At 40.6% G+C, this 15,470-nt stretch overlaps 1 protein-coding gene across 1 annotated transcript in view; it reads left to right on the top strand.

Moving 5' to 3' along the window:
* The first annotated feature begins 213 nt into the window (after positions 1 to 213).
* LOC140369192 (cadherin-related family member 1a) overlaps positions 214 to 15,470 on the top strand; it is a 28,684-nt gene continuing 13,427 nt past the window's right edge. The window contains exons 1-12 of the mRNA XM_072456462.1: positions 214 to 330; positions 2,608 to 2,703; positions 4,827 to 4,972; positions 6,317 to 6,367; positions 6,465 to 6,554; positions 7,824 to 7,910; positions 8,987 to 9,103; positions 11,129 to 11,272; positions 12,022 to 12,100; positions 12,845 to 12,945; positions 14,264 to 14,467; positions 15,101 to 15,253. Coding sequence (XP_072312563.1) covers positions 270 to 330; positions 2,608 to 2,703; positions 4,827 to 4,972; positions 6,317 to 6,367; positions 6,465 to 6,554; positions 7,824 to 7,910; positions 8,987 to 9,103; positions 11,129 to 11,272; positions 12,022 to 12,100; positions 12,845 to 12,945; positions 14,264 to 14,467; positions 15,101 to 15,253 — 1,329 coding nt within the window. The 5' untranslated portion in view covers positions 214 to 269. The remainder of the gene's footprint in view (positions 331 to 2,607; positions 2,704 to 4,826; positions 4,973 to 6,316; positions 6,368 to 6,464; positions 6,555 to 7,823; positions 7,911 to 8,986; positions 9,104 to 11,128; positions 11,273 to 12,021; positions 12,101 to 12,844; positions 12,946 to 14,263; positions 14,468 to 15,100; positions 15,254 to 15,470) is intronic.

Raw genomic sequence — 15,470 nt, forward strand, 5'->3', positions numbered from 1 at the left:
ACATCTCCTCCTGCTCCTCCTTTTCCTCCTCCCCCTCACACTCTTCCTCACATCTCCTCCTCCTCTTCCTCCTCCCCCTCGCACTCTTCCTCACATCTCCTCCGCTCCTTGAACACGCCACACCCGTCGCTCTCTCCTCGGCGCCTGCGTCACGGGATTAGCCCCGAGGATCTCGACCTTCGTCCACGTCGTTATTCCCCCCGTTTTTTTTCTCCCTCCTCGCAGTTTTCCACAACTTTCTCGATGGTCCTCCTCGCCCTCCCGCCAGGATGAAGAAAGAGAGGAAAACGCGAGCTCTCCTCCTCATTTTGCTGCTGCACTTGGCTTCAGGTGAGACGGCTCCGGGTTTATTGTCGTGCGGGATTTAACGAGCTAATCCCCGGCGTGCCCGAGGGCGTCCAGCTCCTACGACGTGTCTCTTAAACCGTTTTTTCTCCCTCGTTCATGCCGCTCGTGATGTTTTGTACGATAGCACGTAAGTTTTCCCGGTCACTTCTGTCCCCGGTTCACGCAGAAAACACCTTCTAAGTTACAGACTCAAGCGGAACGTGATGTGATTTCACTGGACGAACCGGGATTAAGATCAGAATATGAGAAAATAAAGTTGGAAAACCTCTAAAACACACCATATTTAGCATATTTACGACCGTCTTTTGTGTTTGTTTATTCAAAACGAGATTGCGATTGACACTGTGCGATTTTTCGATTTGACTGGGCAAATACTTGTAGTTTTTCGATGTATCTCGGAACGATTTCAGGCGCTCGACAGATGATTCAAAGGGAAAAACTGGATATTGACAATAGACACTTCAAACACAGTGGTAAATGCAGATTATTGTTTGTTTGTTTGTTTGTTTAGCCAATCGAAGTCATTTATCTCGGTCTAAATCTTACATAAACACGAGGCTCCATTATCACTCCACGAACGCCAAGGGTTGTTTATTTCTGAAAAAGGTTGAGAATCGCCGATTAATCGATGAGAAAAAAATCGTGGTCGTCACATGTTGATGATCGTAATTGTCAGACTCCAAAACACACACGAAAAGACCGTTTTATAACAAAGACAGAGACATAATGAAATAAAAATGTTAAAAGACCTAACGATTTCAGATTTTCTCTTTTTTTTCTCTTCTTTTTAATTTTTTTCTCTTTTTCCTTTTTATATATACAATTTCAGATTATTCTTTTTTTCTTTTTTGTATAAACCATTTCAGATTTTCATGGATAAAACACTAATCGAAAATACTCTCCATCCAGAAGCCGTCTTTCGCCACGTTTCAATCATTATTTGGTTAATTATGTGTTTTTAAAGGCCAAACAATGGACATAATCGTCAAATGATCGAAAAAATTTTATCGCTGACAAGTCGATAACTTGAATAATCGTTAGTTGCAGCTTTAACAGATGCATCACATATTTTGCCAAGCTGGAAAAAGTAATTCTTTGTCATAGAGACGCAAACTGTACCATTCTTCAAACTCATAACAGTCTCTTTTTATGGATAAAGTCGTTATATTAGCTTTGAGATCAGATGTCGATTAATCTTTGAAAACGCGTGTTACGTTCGGACATTTTAACGGCTCAATAAACCACAATCAAAGCAACAGTCTTAATTTAAACTCAAAAGTGGTTCACAAACGTCGCCTGAGAGCTGTCCGTTCTTGCTAGCTAACATCTCACGGTTAGCGCAGATATCGGGGCTTTGGAGCGACTTTACGCCGACGTTTAACTGGCAAAGACCTTCATCAACGTCGGCACTAAAAGCTCAAAATCACACAAAAACGTCATTAATATTCAGATGCTGTAAATGAGAAAGAGTCCGTTACTGCACGTTTGACCTGTGTGATAATCGCCAATGCTAATCGCCAATGCTAATCGCGTGCTAACATTCTCTACATAACTTGCTACAACATCAAAGCCGACTGGGCAAAGATGATTGACATTTGAGCAGTTTCTGTTGTTGACATTAGCGACCGGAATCAAAGATGGCCGCCGGTGGCACAGCTCACGGCGAGTATCGATATCAATTCGATACCAGTTTGACCGTGAGCGTGATCATAATCTTTGCTCCGCTTCAGCGTAATATATATCCAAATAAACCAAAATGTAAATAATGAAATAGATATGATGAATAAAACAAAATAAATAAAATAAATAAAATAAATAAAATAAATAAAATAAATAAAATAAATAAAATAAATAAAATAAATAAAATAAATAAAATAGAATGAATTAAATGAATTAATTGAATGAATACATGAATACAATAAATACAATAAATACAATAAAATAAATATGTTTAAAAAGCATTTCCCCCCCACCTCTGTTGGCGTTAATACATGTTTGGTATCAAATCGTTCCGCTCATCATAGCTTTCCTGCTCGTCTCCATGGAGATGTCACTGCCTCGCCTGGAATGTTCCGCAGTGTGGCATGTATTCCGTCGCCACTGCTGAAAACACACCCTGACAGACGTGCGAGTCCAGGTAAACAAAGTCATCTCCGTGGAGACGAGCGGGCGGTGGCAGAAAGGTTACGCGGTGCACCTTGATTTGAACTGTGTCACGTTTTTCGATTGTAAGTCAAACCGTTCTGTTTTTCCCCGAAGGACAAACCGATTACGCTCCGTATTTTTACGACAACGGGCGAAGCAGCAACAACGGAAACATGGCCTGGTTCAGTATCTCCGAGGACACGCCCGTCGGTGAGCACAACATCCTGCGTATTTCATTACATTTAAAGTGTTTGTTCGTCATGTTTATGTGTCTGTGGTCACGAAGAGAAAATGCCGCTCGTGACTGTGTTCAGAAGCAAATTTGATGTTATTTTTAACTTTACGGGAAAGATAATGGAAGTAAATTGGACTTAATTGATGAGCTTGATTGAACAATGGCTAATGGCTTCACATTTAAAGTCTGGAGAAAGAGATTTGGTCCTTTCTTATCCTCGATGATCAGTTCTGGCACGTTTAAAGCAGAAGTCCACGATCAGTTTTCTGACCGTAAAAAGAAAATTTCAGACTTTAAAAGAAGAAATTTGACTTTTTTGTGTGAAATTGCAAAATTCTGTCTCGATTTTTTCAAGAAATTATCACAGAATTTTTTAGATTTTACTTGATTTTACACAAAAAACTCACAATTATTAGTTATTTTGAACTTTTTACTGCATAAACGCCCCTATTGTTATTATTATTTTATTTGTATTTATTTTTTACAGTGTAATAGCATAAAATAAATAAAAATGGATCAATTCGAGTAAAAAAACAAATCATATTGTGCCGACGTAACGTTCTGGTGAAAGGTGCGTTTGGTTTAATGTCATGCTGTGGAACGTTCCAGGAGCATTCACGTCTCCATGGTGACGAGCGGGCGGCGGCGTTTACTTGCGCCTGTCGTGATGTTTTTGTCTTTGTATTTATTTCACTTTATTTTGCTTTTAATCTGCACGTGAACAACATTATGAAGGAACGATAACACGTATAAGATATTAAAGTCACAATATGTTGAATTATGAGTGATTTATTGTTTTATTGCAGACAGAAAGAACTACATAGACCATGATGCTTTGCTCCGTTTCAGTGCTTTGCCAGGCCCCGTGTACAAAAATGATCTGATACTAGCCCTAACTCACAACATTTATAAAAAAATACTCGTTCTTACAATTACAGCGCGATTTCAGCAAATTTCAGCAAAATACACGATAAAATGTCACATTTTCAAAAATATCACAGTTTCCTAAAATAGCAGTTTTTGCACTTTCTGTCTTGATGTGTGAATGGAACCGACGGCCGAAGCATCTGACAATACTTTAAAATACTTCAAAATGTTACTGTAGTACTTCATAAAACCACCATTTTAATGTATGTTTCTATTTTTATATTGAAAAAAAGGTTTTATTTGACAAACATCATAATTGCTTTTTATGGACTAAAGGAGATCCAAATAAATAAAAATAAATAAATAAAAATAAATGAATAAGAATAAATGAATTGAAATAAATAGATCCAAATAAATACATTTAAATAAATAAATCTAAATAAATAAATCCAAATAAATACATCCAAATAAATAAATAAATCAAAATAAATACATCCAAATAAATAAATCAAAAATAAATAAACACGTTTCAGTCTCATGAACTCAGTGATGATATTTTTTGTTCCCATATTTGTCCAAACAATCAACATTTTCCCGCCACATCCATCGGCAACGACATTTGAAAGCCTAATATATGAAAAGTAAACATGATACTTAAAGCGCCACCTACAGGTCGGACGACTCAGTCAACTAAAATGCAGTTCAGATAAATATATTTAGAATTTTTCAATTTTTTTTTAAATATGTTATCCCAGAGTAGTACATTTTTAAGGTTTATAATTTTACTTCCCGTTTGTAATTGATGACATCACACTTACTAATTACCCAGCAAACACTGGGCCAAAACTCATCTAATGTCACTATTTATTTTATTTGACAAATTTGACAAAAAGCACGTTGTTGTTTTTTTGGTTGAATTCACATTTAGAGTCAAAATAGTTGTTTCTTTTGTGTAAAATCTGCATAAACTTTGACTGGAATGAGTGTCCCTGGTGTGATGTCACTTCCTGTCATTTTCCACAAATGTTTCAACGTTTTCAACACAAATACTGCTCGATTGATGTAAAACTATCATTTAGATCATTAGAACATCATAAAAACCCTTCATCGGTCACTTTAAACACATTTTGAAGCGTGATCTTTTACTCCCAGCACATTATCATAAAAAATATCGATATCGCGATCATGGTGACGGGATTATTGACCTTGTGCGATCGGCGTGTGTTGCTAGGCGCCCTGGTCTACGTGTTGAACGGCACGGACCCGGAGGACGACCCGGTCAGATACGGACTCTGGTTCGACAAAGGCGCCGTCGAGTTCTTCAGGGTTGAGCCCAAGTCGGGGAACGTGACGCTGATCGAGGAGCTGGACAGAGAGGTTCGTGTTTCGGGCGGAATGTACGACGTTTGGAACGGTCGGAGAGTGGGCGGCGACGAGTGGGCGGCGGCGAGTTACTTTTGCGCCTGGAGTCAAAATTGAACTTTACTTTATCTGAATTAGAGCTGCGTAGTGTTGGGCAGGTCCCGTTTTTGGGCAAAGGTGTTACGCTGTAACAGTTTATTGCTCTTATTGTGTTGTTTCTCAGAATGTACCGTATTTTCAGAACTATACATCGCACCTTTTTTCATAGTTCTGGCCGGGGTGCGACTTATACTCCAGAGCGACTTATATGTGATATTATTTGTTATTTTCACACTGGCAACCACAAGAGGGCGCTCTAGGCTCTAAGCGACGCAGAAGAAGAATCTGAACTTCCTCTTCCTCTGGAGTTTGTGGAGTTGTTTAGAAGTGACACAGAGGAAGAAGAATTCAGTGGATTTAGTGATTTGGGGTAAAACTGATGCTTTGCTAAACTTGTTAGCATGTTCTTTATGCTATAGTTATCTGAATAACTGTTCATATGTTACGTTAACATACCAGACACTTACCACAGTTCTGTCTGTGCCTCATGTAGCTGAAGGTGTTAGCGTTAGCATACGTCATGTAGCTGAAGGTGTTAGCATTAGCATACATCATGTAGCTGAAGGTGTTAGCGTTAGCATACGTCATGTAGCTGATGGTGTTAGCGTTAGCATACGTCATGTAGCTGAAGGTGTTAGCGTTAGCATACGTCACGTAGCTGAAGGTGTTAGCGTTAGCATACGTCATGTAGCTGAAGGTGTTAGCGTTAGCATATGTCATGTAGCTGAAGGTGTTAGCGTTAGCATACGTCATGTAGCTGAAGGTGTTAGCGTTAGCATACATACACCTATTCACCATGTTCTCTCATCTGTTATTATTTAAACTGCATTTACAGATGAAATGTCTGTTCTTGGTCTTGGATTTTATCAAATAAATTTCCCCCAAAAATGTGACTTATACTCCAGTGTGACTTATATATGTTTTTTTTCTTCTCTGTTATGCATTTTTTGGCTGGTGCGACTTATACTCCAGTGCGATTTATAGTCTGGAAAATACGGTATTTGATATTATTTTGAAGTGACACTGCTCAGGGTTAGGTCTGTGGGCGGAGTTACCTAAACACGCGCGAATCAATCAAAATACACTTTTTAAAACGTAGAAAGGCCAATAAGTATTGTACAATTGTGTCAAGCCAAATATTCACTGTGAAGCCAACAAAAGGCAAGAACGTTTATTAAGAAAGATACAAATCTAAACTGGTCTTTTTTGAAAACTCCTGATAGTTCTGGTGATTGAAGCTCGTGGATGTTTGTGTTTCAGAAGCTGGATGAGATCTCTGTGTCTGTGAGCATCACAGACGGACGCAACAAGGCGAGTCCTACAAACAGAAATACTCTTCATAACTGAAGCTAGTATTTATGCTTTTATCTCTGGTCTCATGAGTTCTTGTTGATGGTTTTACTTTTAGGTTGTGGAAACGGCAAGAATCTTTGTCACCGACGCCAACGACGGAGCGCCCGAGTTTCAAAACCTGCCGTTTATAATCAGCATCCCAGAGGTAAAACTAGACCTGGTTTAGTCCTGGTTTAGTCCTGGTTTAGACCTGGTTTCGACCTGGTTTAGTCCTGGTTTAGTCCTGGTTTAGACCTGGTTTAGTCCTGGTTTAGTCCTGGTTTTATTCTGTTATTCTGTGTTTTGTGAAGCACTTTGTGACCTCTGTCTGTGAAAGGTGCTATATAAATAAAATTTACTTACTTACTTACTTAGTCCCGGTTCAGTCCTGGTTTAGTCCTGGTTTAGTCCTGGTTTAGTCCTGGTTTAGTCCTGGTTTAGTCCTGGTTCAGTCCTGGTTTCGTCCTGGTTTAGTCCTGGTTTAGACCTGGTTTAGTCCTGGTTCAGTCCTGGTTTAGTCCTGGTTTAGTCCTGGTTTAGACCTGGTTTAGTCCTGGTTCAGTCCTGGTTTAGTCCTGGTTTATTCCCCGTTTGTTCCTGGTTTTGTCCTGGTTTAGACATGGTTTAGTCTCTGGTTTTGTCCTGGTTTAGTCCTGGTTTATGGTTTAGTCCTGGTTTAGTCCTGGTTTATGGTTTAGTCTCTGGTTTAGTCCTGGTTTAGTCCTGGTTTATGGTTTAGTCCTGGTTTAGTCCTGGTTTATGGTTTAGTCTCTGGTTTAGTCCTGGTTTAGTCCTGGTTTATGGTTTAGTCCTGGTTTAGTCCTGGTTTAGTCCTGGTTTATGGTTTAGTCCTGGTTTAGTCCTGGTTTATGGTTTAGTCCTGGTTTAGTCCTGGTTTAGTCCTGGTTTAGTCCTGGTTTATGGTTTAGTCCTGGTTTAGTCCTGGTTTATGGTTTAGTCCTGGTTTAGTCCTGGTTTATGGTTTAGTCCTGGTTTAGTCCTGGTTTAGTCCTGGTTTATGGTTTAGTCCTGGTTTAGTCCTGGTTTATGGTTTAGTCCTGGTTTAGTCCTGGTTTAGTCCTGGTTTATGGTTTAGTCCTGGTTTAGTCCTGGTTTATGGTTTAGTCCTGGTTTAGTCCTGGTTTAGTCCTGGTTTAGTCCTGGTTTATGGTTTAGTCCTGGTTTAGTCCTGGTTTATGGTTTAGTCCTGGTTTAGTCCTGGTTTAGTCCTGGTTTAGTCCTGGTTTATGGTTTAGTCCTGGTTTAGTCCTGGTTTATGGTTTAGTCCTGGTTTAGTCCTGGTTTAGTCCTGGTTTAGTCCTGGTTTATGGTTTAGTCCTGGTTTAGTCCTGGTTTAGTCCTGGTTTAGTCCTGGTTTATGGTTTAGTCCTGGTTTAGTCCTGGTTCTGTGGCTTCATTACAGTTCTTCTTTCAGGACACAGTTCCAGGCTCCAGCGTGTACAAAGTGGAGGCCACAGACAAAGACCTGGGCTCAGGAGGAAGTGTCTCTTATTCTCTGCAGGTGATATATTAACTTTATTTATTTATTTATCCATCGCTCGTGACAGAGGAAAACAGAAAAGTATAAACCAAAAGACAACATTTCAGCTCTTTTGGTCTTTTCATTCCATTTTTCTGTCTTAATTAAAAAATCTCAAATTAATCTGATTATTTATGATGATTTTAATGTCACTAAACACACAAATCTGCGTCTGCCCTTTGGCTGATCCCCCCAATAACTGCCGCCACTTCCAGCTTTATTTTATGATTTCTAACGCTGGAGGATTAATATTTGCTTCTGCACGTGCTCAGTCCGACCTCTGCGTTAGCCGTTAGCGGATTAGCCTCGACAGACAAACATGTGCCAAAGCTGATCCTACGAAAACACTCTGAGTTTGATGAAAATGTTGAAAGTCATTGGTGTTTCGAGGGTTTAACTGTTGTTTATTACGTTATTAAGTGTTAGCGCTGCGTTTAAATCAAACCTTGGACAATTTTACAGAGTTTCTTCTTAGAGACACGAAAAATTGTCGTTTTGACTTATTATCATGAAAGTAAATTATTTGACTTGTTTGACCCGATGGAAATGCCTCATATAATCATTCTTTTAGTCTTTTTTTTGTGTCTTTTTTCCCCTTTTTCTTCTTTTTTTCCAACTTTTTTTTCTCTCTTTGCTGTTATTGTTATAGTATTTTTTATCTATATTCATACATAAGTTTTGTGTTTTTCTTCAATTAAAAAAAAGTACATTTAAACGTAATCCTCATGTGTTGACGTAGTGCATTTGACAAAACCAATGCTATAAACGGAATTAGTTTTTTCAAGTGACAAAAAATCAACTAAATCTGAAAAACCGGCGCAAGAAACACAAATAATGTAATATTGTTGATTTAATCACAGTTGAAAGAAGAACCTAAACATTTACTCGATGTGATTAAAAAGTTACTCTGAATACAATATAATTTGAACCACTATAAAAGTTCATACGCAGTAAAAATGTTGTAGATATTGGAGCAAAGTGTAGTTTTCGATTATAGCGAACAACAATAACAGTTTGTTGTTGCGTGTTTGTTAAAAGTCCTTTGTGTCTTTTGCCAGGCCTCGTCCTCCGTCCCGTTCACCATCGACGCTCACAGTGGGATCCTCCGAGTCCGACCCGGCGAGACCCTGGACTACGAGACCACGCCCACTCACTTCGTCACCGTCGTCGCCAAGGTACGAGCCTAACGCTAACGTGACTGTAACATGACTGTAACGTGACAAAAATGTGACGGGAACGTGACAAGAGCATGATGGGAAGGTGGCGGTAACGTGACAGAAACGTGATGCAAATATGACGCTAACATGACGCTAACGTGACAGGAACGTGACGCTAACATGCCGCAAATGTGACGGGACCGTGATGCTAACGTGACGCTAACATGACACAAACATGACGGAAACGTGATGGAATTTGACGCTAACATGCCGCAAATGTGACGGTAACGTGACGCTAACATGACACAAACATGACGGAAACGTGACGTGACGCTAACATGCCGCAAATGTGACGGTAACGTGACGCTAACATGACACAAACATGACGGAAACGTGACGGGATGTGACGCTAACATGCCGCAAATGTGACAATAACGTGACGCTAACATGACATAAATATGACGGAAACGTGACGGGATGTGACGCTAACATGCCGCAAATGTGACGGTAACGTGACGCTAACATGACACAAACATGACGGAAACGTGACGGGATGTGACGCTAACATGCCGCAAATGTGACGCTAACGTGACGCTAACATGACACAAACATGACGGAACGTGACGGGATGTGACGCTAACATGCCGCAAATGTGACGCTAACGTGACGCTAACATGACACAAACATGACGGAAACGTGACGGGATGTGACGCTAACATGCCGCAAATGTGACGGTAACGTGACGCTAACATGACACAAACATGACGGAAACGTGACGGGATGTGACGCTAACATGCCGCAAATGTGACGGTAACGTGACGCTAACATGACACAAACATGACGGAAACGTGACGGGATGTGACGCTAACATGCCGCAAATGTGACGCTAACGTGACGCTAACATGACACAAACATGACGGAACGTGACGGGATGTGACGCTAACATGCCGCAAATGTGACGCTAACGTGATGCTAACATGACACAAACATGACGGAAACGTGACGAGATGTGACGCTAACATGCCGCAAATGTGACGGTAACGTGACGCTAACATGACACAAACATGACGGAAACGTGACGGGATGTGACGCTAACATGCCGCAAATGTGATGCTAACGTGACGCTAACATGACACAAACATGACGGAAACGTGACGGGATGTGACGCTAACATGCCGCAAATGTGATGCTAACGTGACGCTAACATGACACAAACATGACGGAAACGTGACAGGATGTGACGCTAACATGCCGCAAATGTGACGCTAACGTGACGCTAACATGACACAAACATGACGGAACGTGACGGGATGTGACGCTAACATGCCGCAAATGTGACGCTAACATGACACAAACATGACGGAAACGTGACGGGATGTGACGCTAACATGCCGCAAATGTGACGGTAACGTGACGCTAACATGACACAAACATGACGGAAACGTGACGGGATGTGACGCTAGCATGCCGCAAATGTGATGCTAACGTGACGCTAACATGACACAAACATGACGGAAACGTGACAGGATGTGACGCTAACATGCCGCAAATGTGACGGTAACGTGACGCTAACATGACACAAATATGACGGAAACGTGACGGAATGTGACGCTAACATGCCGCAAATGTGACGGGAACGTGACGCTAACATGACGGAACGTGACAGAAACATGGCGCAGACGTGGCGCTAACGTGACATAGACGTGATGCTAACGTGATGCAATCGCGCGTGAACTACACGTATTGTCGCTGTAGTTTCGGAGGTCCTTGTTATTCGTCTGCCTCGCCACAGCAGTCTCTCCGAACGCTTCTCAGCTGTTCAGCCGGCGGCCATTTTGAGCCCCGTTTCCATGGCAACAGTGTGTTAATTTCACAGAGGTGTAAAGTCGAGACGCGTTCACAGCACAAAGACAGACGTGAGAGTTTTTACAGTGGGATAAAAGAACGTCAAGAAGATTCAAGTGGGAAAGAACAGGCTTTGAGTCGATATTTTGTCCTTAAAGTGTCAATCAGAAGAGCTTTTTTTGTGTTGTCCCCCTGGAGGACGGAGGAGGGAAGTACAAGGGCCGACACCAGGTCCTGTCGTCCAGCGCCACCGTCACCGTGAACGTCCAGGACTCTCAGGACATGCCTCCGGTGTTCGTCGGGACGCCTTACTTTGGATACGTGTACGAAGTCTCTGTCCCGGTGAGGCCTTCTTTATGTGTGTGTGTGTGTGTGTGTATCCTGGAACTACACAACGCGTCACACAAGCGTTGATGTCGTGAAATTGGCTAACGCAAAGATCCAAGTGGCTTTCAATCTGTCAAAAATGTGCTGTTTTTTATTTATTTATTTCAAATTTAAACACACAAAACACAAAACAAAGAACAAGACAACAAGACAAACAAAAAAGTATATCACCTGTATCACAGCAAATAAGTCCCATCTTGTCTGTCTTTAAAAAAAACAATTTTTTTAACATTTTTTTGAATTATTATAATTTGGGTTCAGTCCCTGATTGTTGGTGCTGTTTGATTTGTGTGCTTCAAATGTATCGATTTATTGTGAAAATTGTCTGTTTTTTTATGACTTGTAAATGTAAAATCTAAAACAGGCTCATTTCAGTCATGATTTTACTTATTATTCCTTATTTTGGACTTTGTTTAGTTAATATGAAGTAATTTTTTTACGCACCTCTACCTGTGTCATATTTGTGTTCACGTCCAAACAGGAAATACAATCATAAACTTTATAAAAATAGTCAAACTTGGGACAAATAGGCAAAATCTGATAAAATCTGAAATATAATTGTGTTCATTGCGTTTTAGTGAAATGTGTCGTTTAAACTGACAAATGGACTTTAAATTACATATTAATTCTATTGATTAAGAAAATGTCCTCATGAACAGATCTGGTAAATTAAACCTTCATTTTATATTTCCGTGACTTTACAGGGCTCAGAAGTTTTCACCGTCTCGGCCCGAGATGGAGACCAAGGAAACCCCAACATCATGAGCTACCAGATCATCAACGGTCAGTTCGAATCATTCACATAACATTAGCTTAAGGCCAGACGCTGCAGATGAATGGGAAAAAAACTTCAACTTAAAGATATCAATTTGAAACTTCTCTTGTAGTTTTCTCACATAAATGAAAGACAAAAATGTATTACAAGTTTTTCATCATGTCATGTTTTCATCTTTAAATAAGACATTTTATGTGTAAAAATGGCCAAAATTGCACGTGTTTGGGACATATAAATCTGAAAAATAGACAGAGCCAAGTTTCAATTACTTGGTTCTTTTTGTTGACATATTAGATATTAAATAAAATAACCAGAGGGGATTTTGGACTTGTTTAGTTTTGTGTAAACTCAATCTTACTGAAAATTTGTGTAAAAATTCAAATTTCACCTCATTCTTTTTTTTATTTTTAGTAAAACTTGATTAAATCGGGCTTGGAATTAGATATGAACAAAGCCGTCAAAATGTTGTTTAGTCCAAGTTTGTACAGTTTGGTGTGCATCGGAGCTACTTTAAGGGCCAATATTTACATCTTTGAGGGAGAAAACGGCCTTTGAAGTCACAATGTCAATGAGAAATCTACAAATGAAGCGGATTTAATGAAACAACACAACGTTTTTTGGATCATATTTCACAATTTTGTTGCGGCCTATACTTCGAGAGTGCAAACTGACCAAAAAACAAACAAACAAACAAACACTATGAGTATTGCCTGCCGTGTTAAACATTTTGAACGCGTTTGGGTTGATTCCAGGCAGCGACGGCGTGTTCGACATAAACGGCACCAGCGGATGCATCACGCTGAACACTTTCCCCTCCAGTCTGAACAACGAGCTCTACGAGATTGTTGTCAAGGTACAATTATTACATTAGTACAACGATTTAGTCTCGTCCTGATCTAGTTCAGGTTCAGTTTCAGGTTTCGCCCAGATCAGTGTTTTTGAATTCACTGTTTTTGCAAGAAAGAGCCAGAAAAATAATCCTCAAATGTTGAATTTTGTCGTTGTTTGTTTGCGTTTGACGCGAATTGCTTTCTGAAGCTTTTGTGAACAAATAATGGCACGTTTGTTTGATTATGTTATGTTGAACTTTGTGCCAGTTTTTGTTTGATGTGATTAGGCCCAATAAGAACAGAGATATTAGATATAAACCAGGTCAACAAATCTGAAATCTACTGTAAAATAAACCCTATTCTGAGCTGGAAACAGGAGTCAGATTGTTTTACCTGGTTTACTGGGCTTTTTTACCTGGTTTATCTGGCCTTTTTACCTGGTTTACTGGGCTTTTTTACCTGGTTTACCGGGTCTTTTTTACCTGGTATCCTGGGCCTTTTTACCTGGTTTACTGGGCCTTTTTACCGGTTTACCGGGTCTTTTTTACTTGGTATCCTGGGCCTTTTTACCTGGTTTACTGGGCCTTTTAACCTAGTTTATCTGGCCTTTTTACCTGGTTTACTGGGCATTTTTACCTGGTTTATCTGGCCTTTTTACCTGGTTTACTGGGCCTTTTAACCTGGTTTATCTGGGCCTTTTAACCTAGTTTATCTGGCCTTTTTACCTGGTTTACTGGGCCTTTTTACCTGGTTTACTGGGCTTTTTTACCTGGTTTACTGAGCCTTTTCATCTGGTTTACTGGGCTTTTTTACCTGGTTTACTGAGCCTTTTCATCTGGTTTATCCGGCCTTTTTACCTGGTTTACTGGGCTTTTTTACCTGGTTTACCGGGCCTTTTTACCTGGTTTATCCGGCCTTTTTACCTGGTTTACTGGGCCTTTTACCCTGGTTTATCTGTCCGTTTTACCTGGTTTATCTGGCCTTTTTACCTGGTTTACTGGGCCTTTTAACCTAGTTTATCTGGCCTTTTTACCTGGTTTACTGGGCATTTTTACCTGGTTTATCTGGTCTTTTTTACCAGGTTTACTGGGCCTATTCACATTAAACAAAAACTGGCACTAACCATTATTCAACTCCGTAGTCGTGATCGTCGTCAGTTGAAAGGATTTTAAACCATGAGATTAACATGACGAGTTTGTGGAGCCAATCGCAAACAAATAATGAAAAAAAATCAACATTTGTGGATCATAACTGTGGATATTTCTTTTAAAAAACAGTGAATATGCTTACAATAGTTGTGCCCGTATGTGCCCACATGTTGGCCCGTTTCTCCCTGCGCAGGCGTCGGAGCTGGGCGCGGATGGCGAGCTGCTGGACTCCGACCTCACCACGGTCACGGTGCGAGTGGTGGACCTGAACAACCACCCGCCCACGTTCTACGGCGAGAACGGGCCGCAGAACCGCTTCGAGCTCACCATGACGGAGCACCCGCCCGCCGGCGAGATCCTCCGCGGCTTCAAGATCACCGTCAACGACTCGGACCAGGCGAGCCACATTCTGACCCTTTACTCTGTGGATTTAGGACAATATTATCAACTTTACTTTACTTACTTTAATGAAATATTACTCAAGAACAGAAGAGGTACTTTTTAGGAAATAGTAATATTGCAATTTAAAAAGTCCAACATATAAAATAATCCTCCACTGGCGTCATAGATCACAACTGCAGCAGAAAAACACAAATGGAGTGTAATAAGTAGAGCCGAGTTCTAAGACTGAATCCCTCTGTGATGTCATCAGTGTGCGACACAGAGACAGTTTACACCGACACACTTTTCTGACAGTTTAAACCATTTTTGGACTAAATAAAGGTGTTTTATGGTATTATTGTGTGTCAGATCAGAACTGTTGTATGTGGAGTTTGACTCTTGTTTACAGTCTGGTTGCTATGGTAACAGCTGTGGAATGACCTCTACCTGTGTCATATTGGTGCTCACGTCCAACCAGGAAGTACAATTATAAACTTGACAAAAATGGTCAAACACGGGTCAAACTGGCAAAATGTTTAGTCAAATCTGAAATATAATTGTGTTCACTGCGTTTTAGTCAAATATGTAGTTTAACCTTACGATGTCAGTATTAAACTTCGGGCGATCTCGTTTCTCGTTTTCGCCGCAGGGAGCCAACGCCAAGTTCAAGCTGCGTCTGGTCGGGCCGAGCCACATCCTCAGAGTGGTTCCTCAGACGGTGCTGAACGAGGCTCAGGTCACCATCATCGTGGAGGACACCACGGGCATCGACTACGAGCGAGGGCCCACGCTCTCCTTCAAGGTCGCCACATTTTCACCACACTTTTATTACACTTTTCCACACTTTTACCTCACTTTTACCACACATTTACCACACTTTTACCACACTTTTACTACACATTTACCACACTTTCACCACACTTTTACTACACGTTTCAACACTTTTACCACACTTTTACTACACATTTACCACACTTTCACCACACTTTTACGACACATTTACCACACTTTCACCACAC

This window comes from Eucyclogobius newberryi, unplaced genomic scaffold, assembly GCF_026437365.1.
Source record: "Eucyclogobius newberryi isolate DKJ021-1_F unplaced genomic scaffold, fEucNew1.0.hap1 SCAF_20, whole genome shotgun sequence".
In the NCBI taxonomy this organism is placed as follows: domain Eukaryota; kingdom Metazoa; phylum Chordata; class Actinopteri; order Gobiiformes; family Gobiidae; genus Eucyclogobius; species Eucyclogobius newberryi.